Genomic DNA, 23315 nt, shown 5'->3' on the forward strand with positions numbered 1-23315 from the left:
GCATAGAAACGAAAGTAGAATCAAGTGAAGTGATGAAATAAGTTTATTATTATTCAGATGAATAGAGAAAATTTTGAAGTTAATAACTACCAACCAATTAGTTGACTAATGATATTGGAAAACAAAATAAGGAGTGAGTATCCAAAGATAAATAAAATTATTGAGATGGAATCAATGCTAATAATGTTATGATGCTGTCAACAGTACGCTAAGAAATGATGAAAAACAGCTGGAAAAGATGGTGAAATTGTAATTCACACTGTGAACATCAACTATCGAAAAGTGATTTTAATTATCGAGATATTCTAAACTGATACATTTAGAATTTCGATTTGCAACATAATAGAATTAACTAAATAGTATATTTACTAGCATCAAAGTAAATCCACCAATCAAAAATAGAAAAATTAGCTACAACGATTCATCTTAGTTAAGAATTAAATGTTAAACCATTGGTAGAGTGGTAATTACACTAGGTGAGAATATACTTGTAAAAATATCGTGAAAAACCTTAGAATCAGTCATGAATAACGTTGGGTCAGCCAAAAAAATGAGTATGTATTATAAGAGCGGGAAGATATAATAAGGAACTGAAAAAATTGACACAATAGCAAAAACTAAACATATGAAATATCATTTGAAAAAAATAAAATAAAATAAAGAAATACATTATATCTGTATGTAAAAATTACTATATAAAGGATTGTATTAAATTCGAATGGCGATGAGATGTATTGTTGAAAGTTTATAAATCTTCATTGACCCAGTTTGTCGTGTTCTCATTTTGAGTCTTGGAAATTGGAATGATTCCCGTCTCGAAATATAAACGATAAGACTCACGACCTTACAGCAACGAGACGTCAGATATAACAGTGGCTGTCCGGATTCAACACTCTGAGATCCTCAAACTAATAATATCACATTTCACAACATGCCTTAGCATATTCACTAGGAACGAATAAGTAATAATTGACTGTTAAACAATAGCGATGTCTAAGCAAACCAATATCAAAATAGTTAATGATCAAGGAAAATGAACTGATAAAATCTCTCGATTGTTGTGTAAAAATATTTCAAGTGAAATAACTTTTTGTTAATTTACATTTTGAAAACATCAAAACTAATGATAAGTGAGTCATGCGAATCGGATAACGAACTGAACCAGGTTAAGCTGCGGCCCCCAAATGCCCTGGTATGGCTGAGAGTGGGGTGGGCCCGCCCTCCCTCTCAAAATACCCTCACACGGCCACGCGTATGCAGCCTCTGCCAGGGACGTTCTACTCACTGCCTTCTCGTGGCGGGGGTGTTGTTTACGAAAATGAGAGGACGAAAAGCGAATTCCCGGCGCTTTAACCGGGCTCCAGTATCCTGAGGGAACAAATGGCGTATGAACCAATCGTTGGTCACCGGCTACCATGGGACTGGATCTCCTCACGATGTTCCACTGCCTTGTGGGTTAGACCTTTAGGTCAAAGGCTCGAGGTGTGGCCCCCTAAGGAAACCACCTGCTTCGGTCTGGGCACCCGGGCAGTATCACAGCCCACACACAAATAAAATGAAGATAAAAATGATGATGTTTACTGAAAAAGTGTGGCGCATATATATTTAGTGCCCTCTTGTATCAATATTTGTGTTTAAACAAATGAATAAAACAGTAATGTTAATCTATTTCAACAGATATCAAAATGATTTTTATAATCATTTTGTTGAAAAATAATATTAACTTCACTGGATTTATTTCAATATAGAAAAAGAAATAAACATGAAACACAAGTAGATTTCCTATAAAATCTCATTTTGTAAGTCTGGATTCATGTACATAGCCTACTATAAATATGAATACGAAGCAAATATATGGACATTGCAATAACCTCAAACTGCACACATACAGAGACATACACGGAAAAAACAATTATAAATTACTAATATTTACCTTGGTAGTTATCATCTCTAAACCATTTGAAACAATCAATAATAAATTATGAACAGGTGACAAATGATATTCTAAATGTTCAGCTAAATAGACAAATAAATTGGTTGGTGTAGAATAGCCAACTGCGAATGGATGATGATAGGAATGATTGGATGCTTGAGAAAAAACAAAAAAGAAAAAGGAAACTATGACCAAAAATAAATTAGAACGGCACTAGTAAATATTTACTACTCAACATAATACGTGTACAATATAGTCTCAACTGTAGTATTTTACGTAAACGATTGTTTATTTACATTGAACGGTAACCTATAACCATTATCCTGAGAAAAATTTCTTAGAGTTTATCATAAGTCTGTTAAATCACTACCACGTTCAATCGACTAGCCAATAACACAATACACATATACCATATAATTCCATCTAAACCCACTTTCTAGAAAATCATCCATTTCAATTAACATTCATTAAATTATCTAAACGAAAATGATTACTAACTGAATTGAACGATATATAGCACCAGCGACAGTAATGCAAACATGATATCACAACTCACAGTCAACACGAAGAACCTTAAGAAGCATCAATACTAACAACATTATGTTTGGATCTTTAAAATAACCTAATAATAAGATTTAGTCTGAAACTGATTATCTCAACTAAAATTTTCAATGACCGATTTGTGCTTTTTTCAGATACTGACCAGAAATACTACAATCTTCAGTAGAATTAAATCAGTTAATTGATAATTTAATGGATTGATGACATAATTTAGTTAAAATAATATGAAATCTTTCCCCATTCAACATAGCATATATGTAAATTTACGATGACTGGATATAATGCCAACATATGTTCTAGACATCTAAGTCAACAATCACAATAACTGAAGAAAATCGATAGATCGGATAAAACCTAAAACACATTTCGATGAAATGATAAAACTTATTGTTTAAAAATAACACTCATAGCATTGTCTACTAGAAATAATATCTAGATTATTTTCATTTTAACAAGCTGGAGCATATATTATCTATTAAAAAAAACATAATAACAATGTTAACAACAATAATAGTTGTGATTAATGATGGTTGGATGACGGTAAATATGAAGTAAATGAAGTCAAAAATTGAGGAATATTGAAAAATTATGTAAATCAGTCAAAATTCAACTTGAAATTGTAATGATAAATGGAATACGGAAATGATTATGAATTTTGTCTTTACTGAAAAAAAAATCTATATGCTTACCAAAAAACAAACATTACACAGTTTAGTTTGTAGTTTTTTTTAGAAAAGGAATAAAACGCAATAATAAAATTTCACTGTGCTTAATCTTAACCAGATGAATGCATCATAAGAGAGATATGCGCTTGGGAAATTCGAAAACGAATTGAACGAAGCGTGTGTAGGAAAGTAACTTGGCAATTGTATAGACTATATGAAAAACCGAGTATCGATATGACTATTGTCCGACAATAAACAAACAGCATAAATGCTTTGTAAACTACAATATTTCACTATTTCGCTTTTACGCCACAAGGCATAGTGTGTAAGTATAATCCGGAGGAAATTCCCTACATCAGTCAGGGATTTATTATCGATAAATTGGAAGTCATGATAATTACAGTTGGTATAGAAATATTAATTAATAATAAAATATATCCAACAAGGAGTAAAAATAGGAATGAAAAATTGGTTTGAAGAAAAACAGCATTATTTATGAAATAAACTACCGACAATTAATGAGATCAAACGACGGCAAAAACGAGAATGAAAATGAATTATGGAAATAAATGAATGATATTGACAGTGGTGGTCAATTTACTTTCTGTTTTCAATACAACCAACATTCATGATTAGTAATTGTATTTTTTAAATAGCTTAAACATTCGATTAGTATTAGTGTTTTATATAGAAAATATTTTTAGAAAGATTTATAGGATCTTAATGAAAAAAAAACGAAAAATATGAACACAATCAAAATGTTATGGTTATAGACGCTAGTCATTATCTTGATTTGATGTTGAATGGGGACTGGAAAAGTTTTTTATTGTTAATTTATGATCATTATTTTTACTAGTCTCCGTCTTAGAGGAAAGTTTTTCGATAATCAGAGTGGTTGGAGAACATGATACGTGGAAAAGACGGACTACACAGAAATAAAATGAACAAACGAAGATTACGCATGGGAATTAAGTAACAGTGTATCTATGGTTTTGGATATCCAACATATTTTCAGGTTATTTAAACATAAATAAAACTCTTTTGTACTAAAATCTGGACTCTTAATTGAAATACAGTTCAATAGCTTAGGAATATATAGTCTAACTAAACACTCATGATATAGCTTTTTAGTTTTGAAAAAGACAACTCATTATTTTTCCTAATGCTAATGAGTCTTATACTAAACTGGTGAATAAATTAAGTTATTAAGTTTAAAGAAATAAGTTAAATATCATTGTTAGGGACAGTCCTTGAATGGAAGTGTTTATCCTTATCCTTAGAAAATTTAATTCACATTAGATTTACCAATAAAAATTCACAAGTATGCTAAATAGTGTCTCATGACTTGCTCAATAGCCATACAAACAGAAGCAACGAATGATAAAGATCGATAATACTTGAACATTCTAAAACTAGAATAATTATATCCTCACAAAATAAAATAAACGTGTAATTAAAGGACACAATTAGTAATTGTGAAACTATACAAATAGAAAAAAATGGAAAAATCACGACATGATACACTTTTTCATAAATAAAAAAGGGACAAACTTACTTAAAAGTTCAAATATTAGTCCCATTCCACTGGGATCATAAGAATCATAAACTGAAAAGCTGAAAAGTTTCTGACCAATAATACAGTTGGTATCTATTGAATAAGTGTTTGGTGGTATGGATGTATATTTTATTGAATGAGTACCTTCAACTAATCTTTCTGATAAATCAGCAGTCGGAGGTTTAAGTATACGAATAGAGACAAGCGCTGATTGATCTTTATTTGAACGTAAACTCGGAGTACCTTGATCTTTAGCATATACCTAGAAAATTATTTAGAAAAAATAACAAGAAACATAAAAATCAGTTTTAGGTACTCTTCCGCTTCCCACCCACTCCACCTATGACTAGGATATTGTCAATTTAAGTATATGGTGACAAGTCAAGAAAAATCAAGTCAGAAGAAGGGTAACATATCTCAGCTAAAAAATTGGTTAATCATAAAGCTACGTAATAAATCGACTAGTTTTTAGATTATTATACGCTCAATCCTAACAGTGATTGGATGGTAATATGTTGTAACCCGAAGAGACGATTAGTTCGGATCAACAAAGCGAAAACTGATAGTGCAAACGGTTGAGTATTTCCGAAAGTGTTAAAGTGTCCTGCTAAAGTCAGTCTTGAGTGCTGTTAGAGGTATGAGGGCGGTTATCACTTCCCGGTTGCCATCACAGTGGAAGGGTTTTAGATTTACCTGAATAGGAAATTGGATTAGAGATGGTCTTAGTGACCTGAGAGTGTGACCGCAGTGCCCGAGGGACAACTGCTTGAGGTCGGTCATACACGACCTTTTTATGGGTAATTTTTGTGTTAGCTCCGTACTTGTTGAGACTTTACCATCGAAGACGGATATCCGTGGGATAAGGCGGGTTGTGCACTTTGAGGGTCGACCTATTCTAACCCCACCCCTCCTTGTGGGAAGGCAGCATCGCTGTTATGCTGGTTGTCTGAAGGAAACACCTTACTGCTGTCACACCTCTGTAAAGTCAGCATTACGACTTCGCCCTCGGTCCTTGGATTTGCTGCTTTTAATCTTAACGTTCTTCAACCGACCTGTCTGGCATGGTAGGAACTTGAGTAACGATTGTTCCAGCCAGTATAGCTCGATTGATTCATCACGATAGGCAAGCCCGATCACCACGTCAAGGTAGCAACAACGATCGAGTGTTCTGCCAAATGAATGATATGAACATGTTGTTGCAACTCGGTAGTTCAATAGTATTATGCTCACCATGGTAATTCATTTATATTAATAAACGTACACTGGTAAAGAATCTAAAGATAGAGAAAGCTCACCAGTGGTAAGTGGTTTTCGATGGTTCTTGATGACAAAAATAGCTTCATTATATATTCAAAAGTACTTACAAAACTATTACAATTTAGAGTGATAACTATTGCAATCCACTTCATTTAAGCTAATGATTTGAACGAATTGTTACATATCTATGAATAAGATAAGCTCAGACATATATACGTGATAAACGAGAAATGATGAATGTTTCACTACTTAGAAATTAAATTCCAAGCTACAAAAATAACATCATGAAACCCGTATACCTACTTGAATTCTATATTCCCCAACTGGTGGTAGACCATTTTTGGTACAAATCAAGCCACTATTTGTTATTACATTAAAACCACCGTCTGTTATTAGCTGAAAACTAGTTAAAGATTCACGTTCATAAACAACTGTCCCATTTAATCCAGCATCCAAATCTAAAGCGAAAACACGTCCAACACAAATCACTGAATTCGAAGCTAAAAAGAGGAAATAAAAAGTTACATGAAATTTTCGTAGAAACTCGATTAGTTATTGTCGATATTAAACTTCATAATATTTCTCATTATATATATATATATATATATATATATATATATATATATATATATATATATATATATATATATATATCAAGGGAACGATCGTAGTAATTATATGAATCAAAATTAATGCTGGTAGAATCCAACTGAAAAACTATTATTATGGAAGTTATTTGGGATGATACTAATTAACAGGTCACTCAGCCTCGACGATGTTTACCATTTTTAGTGAAAATAAATCAACAAACACAAATGATATGTGTGAGTAAACAGACACATGTTAACAGTTAAATTAGACAGTCGAAGAAAATAAGAAATCGACAATAAATTGACTTTTCATCCATATTTTGGTATGTTGTAGACTTTCTTCAAGAACAGTGAAAAAATAAACAGAACAGACTGTATCGAATAACGGACAGTTAGTTAACTGACCATACAGAGTATAATAGCATAAAATTGCTTGTGCATAAATGTGTATGCTTTAAGCAAATAAACGATAAACAGAAAAATGAAATGGAAGATTTATGCAATTGATCACGGGTTTAACATTCAATGCAAACAATAATCTTTTAGTTCACTTATAAAATAAAAATAAGAAGTGTCTTATTGAACAAAGGTTTTCTCACAATATACGCACTAAAATGTAGGAAGTGAATTTCAATGAATTTTTTCAGGTTTAAAGGTTCAGTACAGTTTTAAGCATTCAATAATTGAGCATCTGATTTGCATTCCACATACTTTTTTAAAATAGTTAAGTCTAATTAGTTGTTTAACTGTCATGATGTTTAGAGTGTTGGCTACTTTTTTTTTCTATTTCCGCTTGTAATTAGTAAACCCTCAAAATTTACATCGGATTGTGTCTGTTACAGACTAAATAAATTTCAGTACATTGTTTACCAAGCAATTACAGCTTTTATTTGACGGAAGAGATTCAAATTTGAGTAATAGTAGCAAATAACGTGGGAAGTAGTTACACTAGTAAGATTTTAAATACAGATGTTAATTCGATATTATTACTATTATTACCGCAAATTATTTATACTAAAGAACATAATTCAGCGGAAGGTTATTAAAACCGAAACTTTAGACAATGAGCTGAATATAACTTTCATTATGAATAGAAGTACCTAAGGTAGAGTAAACTTACTCCACTGAAAATAAAAATGCTGATATATTCATTGCTATTATTATGACTTTAGTTGAAGTAACTTTTTAATAACTAACGACTACTAAACTATGACCTTGAATAGTTTTAGTATTATTCACAATATTATTCACACTATTATTCATGTATATATAATTTCCTAGGTATATACAACTAAATGTGTATGCATGCAGATTACAAGTAACGATGAATCATTGTACGTAAAAGAACATTCGAACCAAATATACAGGTGAAGAGAAAAAAAGAGGAGTAAAATGAGCAAGATGAACAAGGTGTGTACAACCAGTTAGCAAGTGGATAAATGAAGAAATTCCTGCTGAAACTCTAAAATCTGTTTCTATAATTCATACTAAAAGTAACGTTTATGACCGGAACACAATAATCGCATTAATTGGTAAATTTAAGATACTATTCATAGTATCCTAATTAATATTATCCTTTAAAAAATCTGGAAATACGCAACTATTGAACTTTCATTACTCCATGTCAGTCAGTTATTATATATCATGATGTGTAGACATGGATACTTCCTTCTATCAGTTCACACTTTGGGCAGATTAATAAGTCGATTAGAAAGTTCCTTGTTATTATATCACTGGCTTTATCGTGTTGCTATTCTCTTTAATGTTCCAACCAAAATTGTGATAGATCTCGTATACTGTTCAATTCAATAAACGGAAAATCCTCTACTTTGTATTTGTCTTGATTGCTTTTTTATTTGGTGTAATCTTGATGATAAAAATTTATTTTAGCTTATTACGAAAAAAGAAGATTAATAGGTGTGAAACTGTTACTTATAACTGCTATATTTTTTCGAAGTATATTTAATTCAGTCAATAAATAACTACACGAAAGCATTAGAGAGATAATGAACACTGGCAAATCAAAAGTTATTTTTCACCAAATACCGAAAATAGCTATAGAACCACTGAAAATCAGTGAGAATAGATGACCGGTAGAGTTTAAATATGTCAAGTGAAGCGAACGAAAACTTGGTGGGAAAAACCAGTTTATTATTAAATACAAAATTAGAGAATGTCTTCGTAAAATACGAAAACCATACACTAAGTACTTCATCTGCACATCTTCCATCAATTGTCCTCCACATCCTTCATGATTCTTCCAATTCTGTTTCTATCCCAATTTCTTTTTATTTTCTTTAGTTCAATCTTCTTACGATAAGTATTTCACTTCTGATTGGTGTCACATACTACTTACATCTGTCAACACAAGTAGCACACACCACACAAGGAGATAGATATTATAGTGTTGGGTGACAGCACTGCTGTATCGCGATTTTCCTGGTAATGGAACTGTAGATGATTACTGGATTGTGATCCAATGGTTTAAATTATGGTGCGCATTGGGAGATATGCATGTCCTAGACCCAATCCTTGTAGGATCATGCTTAGACGCTACTCAGAAGCCCCAAAGTAGGACGGAGGACCTGTACAATCTTCACTGCTTGTATATATCTTTTGAGTTAATGTTAGTTTGTGATGGAAACTAAATTCAAATACTTTGCTATCATCTTATATCGATGCATAAACGACTTAAATTAATTTTTGGATATTATAAAATGCATTTTCTTTACTAATTAAGGATAGCTGTTTACATTTTCCTTCAAATGGAAAGATAAGATCATTATACCAGGTAAAATATATAAAACATATGTGGTTTAGACAGTACAATATCAATAAAAATTGGGATTTAGTAAATCCTATTGAGTTCTATTTGAAAAATATCAATACAACAGACATACTAGATTGAGAAATACCTAATACAGGCAGTCACTGAGTCAAAGATACCTAATCAATTTAGCAAGATATGAAAGAGTTAAAAATTATATATATAACAAATAATAAAAGAAATCAGCTGTTACATATACACTTTCCAGTCAGGGGATGTACCACAATTAGTTCAAGACTATAATCAAAACAACATGTTGTAATTACAAAGACATACAACAACAACAAAAAGAGAAAATTAAACCATAAGTTGAATTATCTACGAATAAGGAATGGAAAACCATTTCCAGATGGTAGCCACCAAAATCAATGGTGTTGTATGACGTTAATCAAAAGAGAAAAAAAGAAAATCAACTAGTATGCCATGACACATACCAAGGCGACTTAAAAGTTCTTTGGAGAGTAAAATAAAACAAAGAGAAACAGTGAATAATTGGGAATTATTAAACATATTCGACTTATCATAAGATTATTCTTGGTATTCTGTAATCTGTTATCAAATAGCGTACTTATCAAAACTAGTTTTTATTTATCGAACCAATGAGAAAGTGTTTTAAACTATTTTCTGTTATCAATGTTAAAAACGATAGTGATACTTTCTGTTACACCGTACTACACTAAATAGAATAAATCATAAACTTATGAAACACTTTATATGAAATGGTTTATTTCGGATTGTTACAAAACAAAACTGATATAAAAAGATATTTATTATTGAAAAAACTTGTGATACATCTAGGATACAGACTAGGTGATAAAACCCCATAAGATATAGTGGTGAATCAACTAGAGTTGTAAAAGATAGACAGAAACCAATGAACAAGCAAACTGTTATATCAAGGTTGATTTTAGTGTGTATCACAGATCATTTCTCAATATATGATATACCTATTTTGTTAAGTGTCATTCAGGCAGTCAGCTACAACGTAGGACTAGATACATATCCCAAAGTAAAGAAATAAATTCACTAACTGTACAAATTGATAGTATACCTTATATTAAAAACTCATTCCAAATTTGAAAGCCCGGAAAGACATCTATTTGCTGTGTATTAAATTTTATTAGCAGTAATCGAAATTTGCACTCTCCTATTAAGCATAAGTAGTACTTTATAAACACTAACATGAGTTTGCTTAAGTACTCGTATGCTCACAACCGTATAATCGACCGAAATAAATACTTATACGAAGAATAGACAACTAATTAGTCAGGACTAACAAAGGAGTGAAAATATTATGTTGATATTTTGCCTGTAACCAGATGATCAGTAATCGTGGAACTAAATAATCCACTTCTATACCCAATCAAAATATCCAGTGTGTCTGGTCAAATTTTACAACCAAATATACTCCAATTAAATAATCACTCGAAAATTGTTAAAGTAGGATTAGGAAATAGAAATTACGCATCCAACCAACATTAGATAAAACTTACCGTTTGTTGCATAATACTGAAAAAAGTAGAAAGGGATCTCTGCACCCATAATATATTTTGAAAATTCACTTGGAGCAGTATGAACGAACTGAGGTGAATTATCGTTTACGTCCATTAATTCGACTTTAACTGAAACTTCAGTTGATCGTGGATTTGACTGAGCATCGGATACGCTAACCTTGAAAGAATCATACACAATATAGACCTAACAGTCGTAAGAAATAAATGTTTACGTAACACTGCGAAATGGCAATTCATAAACTCGTCAGTTATTAATAATAATTAAACAATTTAAAAAGCTGTCGTTTCAGTTAAAGAAACAATTACAGTGAAGGATTGTCGGAAAGCTGTTTCATTTTGTATTGAGACCTCTTATGGTGTGTAGCTCAGTAAGATCAATAATAGAGTTGGAATGCAACTACCGAATTCCATTGAATAAATGACCACTTTCTCAGATTGAGACCAAAAGTCATTATCTTCTACTTCACAATGAAATAATATGTTACGTTGGGAAGCTCTCAGTTAAAGCACAATGGCGATTCAGCTTTCTCCAGCTTTAAATTCTTAAACTGTGTAAAGTGCACGGTTTTGGGAACGAGGAGTTGGACAATATATCGTTGTAATTATGCGTAATTTACCATGTCACACAAACACTACAAACCGAAAAAACTGGTTCCAGAGTCTGGACCCTATTAAGGTATGTACAGGGAGGAAATGTAAGTGGCATCCTATTTTAAATGGACTAAATGAGATTTGTATTCAGTATAAAAACTTACAAATACCCATCAGATTACTGTGCAACACAACTTACCACAAGATTCAATTCGACTCTTCCAGTATCTTTTAGAACTGCTTCACGATCCAATGAACGTTCTGTTGTTGTCAACACACCTGATAACATAAGTAAATATTTTAGAGTTTGACAACGAAATAGTGTTTAACAGTGAAGCATTTAGGGTTACGTCTAACAAACACAGCTAATTTAACATATACAAGTAAAACTGAAGCTTACAAACACCTAAGAGACAAACCTGTTTTTAAGTCGACCATGAAGTGACCTTGAGGATCACCAGCTGTTATTATATATGTCAAGTTATTTTTATTTTTATCAGAATCAGAAGCGACAATATGAGCTACTACAATATTAGCAGGTGAATTTTCCAACAAGTGATGGCGGTATTGTGGAATCAGAGATACAGGAAAATGATCATTTTCGTCAACGACCTAAAATTCAAAAAACAGATATCAGTCAACAAAATGTATAAATTTGTGATGTATCACATCCCAAAATATGTATGGCCTAAATAGTGTAGATTGTGTAAGTTTGTGCAGAAAATTATTGTGCTATGCTTATTAATCTGTTTGCCTTTCATTTGACTTAAACGAACTTACTGAACTTGGTTAATTTGGAGAACAACGCAATGACATGATTTGTTTCATAAAATGAAGTAAAAACTAGCCTGTTCATACAGTAACAACAAGATTTTAGAAAATAACAATCAACAGTGTTTAGAAGCCCAGTATTAAGTTTAATCAGTGCAAAGTATCAGATAGACGCTTGATAACAGGCTAATTCATAAAGGACAATTCTTAACTCAGTTAAACAAAATATATTAGTCCTATTTCACTAAATTAACCCAACAGAACATAATCGGAGTTGAAGGATCCTGCTTATTTATTAAACCAATCCAAGAATTCATAAAGTACATGATAAAATTAAGAGTTTCGAATAACGCGAAAATTGATGTCTGGTTCGATGAAGTTTATATAACAAACTAATTCAAGAATCTGTTGAAACTATTAAGACAAACATATGGAGTTTCATTTTGAGAACTGACATTTTAAATGGAAATTTGGAACTAAAATGGCTTCCAATGAGAAGAAAGTGAAAAATATCAACCAGACTGGAATAGGTATGACACAGATGTCTAAAACTATATTTACGAGGCAAAAATATTACATTGAGAGTGAAATTTACTTCAATAAATAGCTCGGCAATCGCATACAATGGTCCATTTAATTCAGACGAAACCATATAGGATTCCACGGTCTCAGAACCAAATGAAGAGGACGTGGATGGATGTTGCGATCCAAGCCCATAAATTACCAACCAAAATCCTCCATCTTCTTGTACTGACTCAGCATCTATTTCTCGTGTATTGAATATGAAACCTTAAAACGACATAAAATGTTGATGGGTTAAAAGCATCGCTTAAGAAGAAATGAGAATAATAAAAATAAATTCTGAATGATGTTAAATGTCTAGACATAAGAAGCGCATAATGTCCAAAGAAAAACATGAAATATGGAAAGAAACAGAACACCAAAATGAATGTTTTGAATAATAGTGACGAATTAATCACCAAACAATAAAAGCCCATTGTAAAATCTTCAAGAGTGGAGAAACACAAACAAGATGAATAATCATGAAGAATGACGCGACAATCCATTATGTCGATTAATCAGTCAGTAATAAGTGAATTAGAACCCTCCACATACGTGCATCGACTCAAGTTGATGCATCATATCAGCACAGAGAAATTGTCAAGACAAAGTTTAGAGTAGCAGCAGTATCATAATTGGTAAGAAAGATTAGATATACAAAAGAATTGATAAGAAAGAATGGGTAGAATAAAAGGTATAAGGTAATTTGAAACTCAAGCTCTAAGGGAAGTCAAACAGTGAATGTATATGCACCATTACTACCGACTCTAAGTCATGCACTTCATAGTCTTTAATTGCTGGTCATAATAACTGCGCTGACACCAGGCAGGTAGTTTGCAACCCGACAACACTGTCCAGTCTAACAATCAGTGGCTCCATACACTAATGTCATGCCTTGATTTGGACTTCCTTAGCTTTCTTCCATCCTACTCCTATATTAGGAAACATGATGTGCCGAAAAAGGCGGCGGCTTGGCATATCTAATATATATCCTAACCATCTTGTTTGATGAAGATCGATTACCTCACTAACTGATTGGTTATCTTTGTCTGGTACCCTATGACTTACTTCAGCATTGCTCACTAAGTTGGTGAACGGTATCCTGTTTCCAAAGACACCTATTATCAAATACTGACAACCTACAAATGTACCTATTTCAAAAGCCATGTGTTAGAGCTGTAAAGTAGAAAAGAGCGGACTGTTGGTCGGTATACTTGTTCTGTGGTCAGTAGATTATAAGACTCTGCGCTAGGTCAGTCTTCATCAAATAGGGCGATATTTTCTACACACCCTAAGTCAATAGATGAATTCTCTGGTAGATCGATCCCTAAAACGTCAGAAGGAAGCAGTATCACGAAAGAATATGTATTAAAACATTAAATAAAAATGAGTAGTTTAATACTTTGCGCATCTCAATAAGCGTCCTTAGGATAGACTTTAAATGACTACCGAAGCAACTTTCAGGTACTGAGATTATACTTATCTGGATATCACATGAAAGCCTGAACCATCACGTCTGTACACCATACACTGATACATTCGTACACTAAAGGCTAAATGTGGGTAACCAGTGTGAGTCTAAATACTCTATTTTACTTTAAATAATCAAATATCATTTAAGAGTATTTTCCTTGTCACTATAGCCTACGATAGGGCTTACGAAGCCCGGAAATTCATGACGAAGTTTTAATTTTGGAATTTATCTTCCCAAATCTGTGCTTTTCAGGTTTGTAACCCACTACAGTTTCTGACGTCTTGCGAAGGAAATGTTTACTTAAAATCACAGTGCACATGTTTTTTAAAGCTTGGAAGCAGATGTGACATTATTTAAACTAGTCAATATTGATAATAACTAATAATGATTTATCTTTTAGCTTACCATTATCGTTCACACCAAACAGACCGAATCCTGATCCCCCAACTACAACAAAAATTACATTGCTACCTTCTGCATCAATTGCTTTCAGTTGCAATTTAGATGCAAGATCACGCTTTGAAAAAACGAAACTTCCAGAAGGTTGGTTCTCACGTATCCATCCACTAAACAGAGCTGGGTGTGCCATAAAACGAGGTGGAAAAATATTCAATTTGACAGACAAGACATGAACAATGAATGAAATATTAGCATACAGCTGCGATGCACCATGATCCATAGCCCAAGCTGTAAGAACATGACTACGACTACTTCTATGCAAATCACATCCTGCAGCTAAACGAACAACACCAGTCATCTGATCTGTATGAAAACAATTTGCACTGCTCTCCTGCTTCCCGAATAGACTATATCTGATCAAAGCATTCATACCTTCATCTCTATCGGTAGCCATCAACGTAGTTATATAAGCACCTTCTGGGATATCTTCAGGCACGTAGACAACATATCCATCAGTCCCTAGCCAAGCATTCAAACCGGTGATTCCAGATGAATTATTATATAGATATTGATGTTCTCGAGGTAGACCAGGGGAGTAAAATACTGGAGGATTGTCATTGACATCAGTTACGATTATATTGATACGCGTATTTGCGGAGCGTCGAACATCATAGTCGACCGCTTGAGAGACCTGGATAAAATCAAAGTATGGTATTTTAAACTGGGACTGTTGATGGTTTCCACGAGGATAGCCGACTGCAGACACCAATAGTTCATATACTGCTTGAGTCTCCCTATCCAATTTTGTTTTCAAACGGATTTTGCCTGTTCGACTATGTATCTGAAAATAAATAAAATTCACGTTATAGAGTTACTGAGTGGATTAATTACACATCATTTAACGCCAATAGAAAAGTGTTACAATTCATATTTGAAAAATTTCTTTGAAAGTGAAAATCAATGAAATATAAGGGTACCCGTTTAAGGCCTTAACAAAGAGGAACTTTAAATATAGTTTGTGTCCTATAAAAATAAGTTCTCTTTACATGACACCTGTGACATTACCTTTCATTATGTATTACGTCATATAGTTCCTCGTACTGCTACGATATGACACACCGAACCTCCATACTGTCACTAGCCAAACTTTAAGAGTACAAATTAAGATCCGATATTCTACACTACTGGCACAAATAATCCTCTATAAATTATATTAACGTCAAATTATGTAGCCAGCGAAATGATAAATCTGGAGAATTATTTGATTTTACTAGACAATACTACGGTCAGAATTATAACGCAACTCAGTTGATGAAACTATGAAATATACTGATCAACAGTAAATATCTCTGACCCATCAAAATAATGATCAGTATAATATGACATTAAGGCTACTGGGATTCGCTGTTAGTGTTGACAAATTCAGTTTAATTAATAAAGCAGTCGTTTTCACCGCGTAAAAATAACATGGATAATATTGTTACAGTAGTACACATTTTAATACCAAACCTTTCATGATACCTGACTATCCAAGTCATACTTTGAATGATTATCTACATCAAGCTATAAACTGATAGCTGACAGCTTTATTTAGCCGAGGTCAAGTAAATATGCGGATCTATCATTCTTTTCACCCATAAAACAGATGTATCTAAACCCATAGTAGTATACAGAAATAGAACCATATCACTGTTATATTTTTTTGAAAACGGAATCTGTTTGCAATCTTAAATTAATGTCCACTTTGTCATACGATTACCGATGCACTATAACCAAAGCGGAGGTACAAACTATTGACATGAATAATAAATACCTTTCCCTATCCTGAACAAAAATCAAGGAAATCAATTGCTATTTTTTTCACTTTCTCAGTTCTGTTTGTTTAATTTAAAATGTGAATAAAATAGCCACACATTCATTTACGATAATAAAAATAGAACGTCCTAACACGAGGAATTTCGGACGATAATAAAATTTTAAGATGACATAAACAATATTTTAATCTAGACATATCACTGAAAGGAAGTAAGCGTTACTGCTGCTTATTGTTAGTTAGTAGGCTTTTTAGCTTCAAACATTCCTGCCGGTCTATTATTAGAAATGGATGACTAACAATCTTCTTTTGTTTAATAGATCCTTCAACTGCTGTAGACATATGGGGTCTTATAAAAGAGTAGCCACATAACTCGATAAACTAGCTACATCTAATGATTATAGCGGTTTAATATTGAGACTGCAAATTGCGTTTATAACTAAAGTCCCAAGAAATGTTTGATTTATTCCAAATCTGACTATTATTCAGTGTAAACAAAACGGCAAAGAAGCAGACCTTATACAGTTTTACCTTGGCTTTTGGTGGAAAACACAGAGATAAATAATTGCATTAATCCTTCTCATTTGTATACATAAACCTAGATGACAACTAAACATATGGCTACAAACGTTCACAAATAAATCACACTTCCAGAATTTTCCCCAGACATATTTGAATGTGAATGCGTGGTTCCCTTGATATAAAATACTATAGTCTGTTTATCTAAATCTTGACATCATTCTCAATTTAAGGCAAATTCTAAGGTTCACCAACCATATGGCAAAGTTAACTTTGACCACTGTTCCAGTCGGCTTTTATGACACCAATAATCGAATAGGTCACTAATTAGATGTGAATCCAGCCGATAAAACATAAATCCTCTTACTAATATACCAATAAAAACAACTAACAAAAAGTAGCCGATATGACTAACACATTTAATGATGACATCCACAATAGCACACACCAATTATAAATGACAATTTAAAACACAAAACAAACAAAGTAACACTTTTCGCCATCATTATTTACTTAAATATGCGACTTACCTTAAATACATCCTGAAAATTTAACAGATAATAACGAACTTCGCTCGTAACATCACGATCGACAGCTCGAACTTGACCCAATATTGTGTCAGGCTGTGCATCTTCGGGAACGTTAATAATACCTGAAGCCCTATCCTGATTAGGAGATGTTGGTATTGAAGGATTCGTAGAGATATGGACCATATTACTACCTTGTTGGACAGATGGATTTAAAAATTCAGGGGCATTATCGTCTAAATCATCAAGGAAGATATGTAGTGGAGAAAAGGTACATAACTGCGGTTGACCAAGGTCACATGCACGTAAAATCAAACTATAACTGGAAATTACTTCCCTATCTAAGGAGGCAGCCACTACCAGCGAAACACCACAGCAGAATGTTGTGTTGTTAACGAATTCCCTATATAACCCCGAATTCGGCAAAAGTATGAAAGCTTGTTTGATATCTACGTCTGTAATATATGTTGCTGCTTCGGTTTCGGAGGACACTGACCTCAAAGCTTCTAATCCATAGATGATCTGCCCAGACATTGAATAGTCTGGACCATCTTCATCTGAAGCCGCAAACCTCAGTACAACTGTACCTATAGGAAGATTTTCAGGAATATGTATACGAGTAGGTAAGTCCGTCGGGAATTGTGGTCGATGGCGATTCGACTGCAGCTCGTAAACGGTATTTTGACTAAGTAGAAATTCATACCTCTTTTTTTTTATTTTCAGTGCTTGTAATTTATCATAAACATGAGATGACTTGCAACGCCTTGTGAAATTAGTACCAGCTATTTCTTGAAAACGAACTAGATTTAATGACAATGTACATGATTCTTTGGAAACTTTTATACCATCTGAAGCCAATAAATTAAGTATAATTTGAGCTCCTGGAGAACCTAAATAAGAACAAACAACATTTAGATCACCTGTTTGTTCCTCAATTTTGAAACATGGTCTTGGAAAACTGCTAGCTGCTATGTGGATTGTAACAGAACTCTGACCATCTCGATCCAAGTCCTCAGCGAAATACCGACCTATATTAAGGCTCGGTGACGATGGTGCTGCTTTGGAGAAAATGGAGCCCTCATCTGTGACTGGAAGTGAAATTTCACAAGAATCTTCCACAAAGACTGGAGGGTGTTCGTTAATATCCATGATTCGAATGATGTAAACGGCTAAAACGCTACGAGGGAGTGGAATCCCAGAATCTGACACAAGTACGCGAACGATGAATTCTGTTGGCATAGTTTCTGCATCGAGAGGCTTCGACACTACTAGCTTATCATTACGAGGACCAATTAATGTAAATGGTAGGATGTCAGCATCATATAGGACATAAGAAAGATCTGTATGTGACACATCAGGATCGTATCCGATAACTGAAAGTACATGCGAATTCAAAGAGGCATTTTCAGGTATTTCAAATACAGAACCATTGTTTTGCACAACAGGATCTAAATCATTTATATCGAAAACCTCAACAATGATACGTGACTCTGGTGCACTGCTTAATAACAAATTATTGCCATCCACAACAGTAAAAGGAATGGTAATTACGTTATTGACATGAGCCTGAGGTGATTTTTGGACAGAAATATCATTCTCTAAATCAAGTGGCTGCACAACCACAAGAGAACCACTTTTTGTCAACCTTATCTTTTCTTTGGATTCCGATTTTTGATTTTGACTACGAAGATCTGTAAACACAAAGCTTGCATTGGTCATATTAAAAATCGCTGATGGCCTTAGAACCTCTATAGTTGAATTCACAATGGCAGCCTCTGATAAACGAATTCTTATTTCTGGGGGCAAAGATAATTTATATTTAGACTTGAAAACCAAAGGAATATTAACATTTAGACGAGACAAACGGCCTGTGAAAACATTCAGACTTTCATCCCATTTGGTAACAAACTTGGGGACCTCGTATGCTTCCAACGTTATCATCATCCACGAATTTAGTGAAATAGAGTGTATATCATACTTAGCCTGAATTACCCATTCATTTTTCTTACTTGTTGACACTAGTTCAAACTTTTCTCTCATATCTGGTTCTGAAATCCTGAGTCCGATTGCTGAGCCAACAGAAGACGGTGAGCCAACAACGTGAACACGAGCATAAGCTACACCGGCCGCACCCGGCATGGTAATTTCTTCAAGATGTTCAACCTTTATTGATAAATCTGAATGCCGGAACTTAGTGATCGATATTTCAACTCTTGTAGCAATAACCATATTACAGCGTACACGATCACTGCCGCCACGACTCACAACAGAAACATTGAAAGTATAATTTAAATACCCGAAATTTTCGATTTCCGATTTTCCGTGAATAAATTCTGGATAACCAATCTTTGCGTATTGACTGTTCAAAGGACGAGTGGGGAATATATCACCTGAATACAAGTCAACCCGAAAAGGTATATCGAGTTCGAATGGATCCATATAAAACAAATTCTGTGCACTTACGCTGGAACCTGAACTACTTGCAGACAACTTTCCTATAGACTGTTGGACGCTTATGTTTTCAGGAACATCGAAATGATGGAAACTTCTGGTGAAGATAGGACAGTTTTCATGAACAGCTATGACGTTGACGATGATTTCGGTAGTATTGCTTAATCGGATTGGAGTAACTGATGAATGGTTGTGCGAAGTGAACACTGCCTCAACTTTGAATCGATAATTTGGTTTCTTCTTGATAGCTGGACTATCAGATGAAGCATAAAGATGCAAAAAGAAAAATTTTCCGAGTTTCTTACAAGCAGCTCGAAAAGAACTGTGAGCATCAAAATCCATGATGTTAAATACGACATCACCAGATGGGTTCCCACTGAATGGTTCGGAAACACCCATATGACGACTGGTGGGAATAATATATCGGTGCAAACTTCCATCATTAATTAACACTGTTTCATAAAGTGGTGAAGTAAATGCAAAAGGAACAGAATTTTCATCAGAATACTTAGAAGAAAAAGTGGCGACTCCCGAGCCCATTTGGCAGCGAAATTGTAGCATCAAAACCAATACAAAATAATTGAAAATACAGTTTCTGAGAAGGTAACACTTATTCCAACGAAACTTCATCCACATTTTTGGAGTGTTTGAATCCAATTAGAAACAGATGAAGCATCACATTATGCTTAGAATACAGGACATGTCAAAAAGGTGCAAATACAGAATTTCGAAAACCTGCTTACTTTACTGCGCACATTTGAGACACTTAAACAACTTTGGGGAACTGATGAAAAACTATAGAGCGTCTAGTGTTTCATATGACGACTTACCACAGACTAAAAGAGCTTCGGAAGACCTTCTACTTACAGTCTTTTGAAATTTGTCTAAAATAATATAAATTCGTTTGCTTCTTTCTCACATATTTTGTTATTAAAATAGTTCACCGTTTTTGTGATGCAACTACAAATCGTCAGTTATGTGAACAAACTTGTTAGGATTCAATTTATTATATTTTCGAGAAAGCCAACTGCTTACAACAGACTCAGGAAGTCGGATCATAAGTGGGAATGTGTTACGTGCTGCACGGATGCTGTAGTCTTACTGAGTAACAACATTGTCCTGTTGACAGGTCTGCGGGGTAAGTTGTCAGCAAACTTGGAAAAAGACAGTCATAAAACGGATAGACAAACAAGGGCGCGCAACGAAAACAAGAATAGGGATGTCAACAGGTCTACCATCGATGGAGCATGCAGTAACACTAATGATGACATGTTAAAACTCAGTACCATCATTACGTCGACGGTAATCGACTCCCTTAGTAAACTCGGGTCTCCCAGCTCAGAGTCCTTGAATGCAACAGTATCCTTACAGTATCTTAAACACCTACTGAAGCTTAGTTCCAATAACAACCTAAGGGGTAACACCCAGAAATTGGAAACACAACAAAGCAGAACGGACTGTAGACACAACTTCTACTCCTTAAGAGTTGTCAAAAGCTGGAATTCGCTGCCGACTGAACTAGTCCAAGCGACGTCCCAAGAGTCCTTCAAGAGGCAACTTGATCTACTCTTAAGGTCTAAGGATAGTATCATACTATGATTTGACAATTTCTTTTTCCTCGTTTATCGTTAAAATACCTAGGTTCATGCCTGGAGTTATTCGTGATCCCCTGCTACTAAACACGGAAGCCTGTAAAACGAAAGCTTCTTCTATTCCGTCCACAACCATTTGAACAACTTGAAGTAAATTACTAGGCGGCTTTTCGGTTATTCGAACACTTTTTAATGTTATGACGTCTGGTCAGTTTCAGGATATGCAAGACAGAATGCTGGGCGACCTTCTTTAGTCCTGGAGTTGCTAGTCTTTCAGCTGGGTCAACTTTCTCGTAGATGGATTAACAAATGTGATCTAGCGGTAACTAAATCCCAAAATCAATAGTTCTGTAAGTCTTCGACATTGGATGCTGACCACATTAGTTTTAGTGGACTCACCTAGCTGAAGGCGCTAGGTAATGCAAACACATCAGATCACGAGTGAGAACGCCGTGCTCAACATCCTCTGCAATCGCCAGCCAGTCTATATCAGTTGATTCTCGACATATTGATAGCCTATCGAATATATATTCGAACCTTTTCGCTTCTGACTTTTGATTTCACCGGGTGGGTACGATTCATAGGTGTTACTGGTTAAAGCGCTGTCAAACTCCAAATAACTGTGGCATCTTCAGGGGCTTCAATGACGTGTTGAGGTAGGGAATTCCATTGAAAGAAAACTTGGTGCAAAAGTTGGTAGTCAGGTGGCAAGTAATTTGTCTAGGGCTCATGAAACTTTTCGTCTTATGAGGAATTTACGATTCCGGAACTCGATTTGGTTGCGTTTATGCTGACTTTATTCAACGTGTCACTGTCTTTTAGATAGCAGCTCGCTGCTCATATGCAGTACTAGGGTTTAAGATGAACTAACACTGTATCCAAAGTCAGAGAGGTATGTATCTGTACCTTGGACCAGTACGCATTTGCAGGCATTTATCAGCAATCGCCAAATACTAGATCGTTCAGATAATTTTCGTGGATTATTCGGAAGATCGGTTTTTTATCCTTCATATTTCTATATCCTGATGTCGTCAGCATAAAACGAAACCTATGATGACGTAAAACTAGAAAGGTCATTTACATGCACGTGGCGTAATAACTGGTCCAAGGCTGTGGTCAAACCAACTCCACCGGCAACAGTTTTCCATGTGGACAACTCGGATTTAACATATCCCCTTTTTGACCCTCGACTAGGAAATCATTTGTATACGAATGCAAGTTACCTATAATCCTTATGTCTCTTGATTCAGATAATCACCCGTTGTGTAGGAGTTTGTCAACAGTCTTACTGAAAGCATCAAAGACCACACACGCAAGTAATTTTTCATATTTTAGCGCAAATCAACTTTATGGAGCTACCATTAAGTTTTTGAGGCACGAATAACCAGTTCTAAAACGGTGCTGCTCATCAAGAAAAATTAAAATTCCACTCAGATATTTAAATAACTTGTGAATAATATTCCCTAGAATCCTAGCGACCACCCTTGTTAAGCTTACGTGCTGGTAGTCCACAGATTTATGTCTCGTGCTCGTTTTGAACATAGGGCTCATTAGGACTTTCTCCCAGCCGTTTGGTAGTCTGCTCAGGCTACAGATGGACTAAAACATATATTAATGGTACACGCCATTTTTACGGGCATAATCTACTAATTACAACATTTGTTGGCTCACAGCATGCTTCCCAACTTATAAAGTTTATAGTTGTTATAAAGTAG

At 34.3% G+C, this 23315-nt stretch overlaps 1 protein-coding gene across 3 annotated transcripts in view; it reads right to left on the reverse strand.

Moving 5' to 3' along the window:
* Positions 1 to 20747, reverse strand: part of FAT4_2 (Protocadherin Fat 4) — a gene marked incomplete at its 3' end in the record, with an annotated part of 152608 nt that extends 131861 nt beyond the window's left edge. For all 3 annotated transcript variants that reach the window (XM_051216014.1, XM_051216015.1, XM_035729833.2), the window contains exons 1-9: positions 17561 to 20747; positions 14705 to 15539; positions 12860 to 13053; positions 11913 to 12105; positions 11693 to 11772; positions 10882 to 11059; positions 6275 to 6471; positions 4715 to 4976; positions 1934 to 2088 (exon numbers count right to left, since the gene is read on the reverse strand). In XM_051216014.1, coding sequence (XP_051066563.1) covers positions 1934 to 2088; positions 4715 to 4976; positions 6275 to 6471; positions 10882 to 11059; positions 11693 to 11772; positions 11913 to 12105; positions 12860 to 13053; positions 14705 to 15539; positions 17561 to 20644 — 5178 coding nt within the window. In that variant the 5' untranslated portion in view covers positions 20645 to 20747. The remainder of the gene's footprint in view (positions 1 to 1933; positions 2089 to 4714; positions 4977 to 6274; positions 6472 to 10881; positions 11060 to 11692; positions 11773 to 11912; positions 12106 to 12859; positions 13054 to 14704; positions 15540 to 17560) is intronic.
* Positions 20748 to 23315: the final 2568 nt, after the last annotated feature.

Source organism: Schistosoma haematobium, chromosome 4, assembly GCF_000699445.3.
Source record: "Schistosoma haematobium chromosome 4, whole genome shotgun sequence".
In the NCBI taxonomy this organism is placed as follows: Eukaryota; Metazoa; Platyhelminthes; class Trematoda; order Strigeidida; family Schistosomatidae; genus Schistosoma; species Schistosoma haematobium.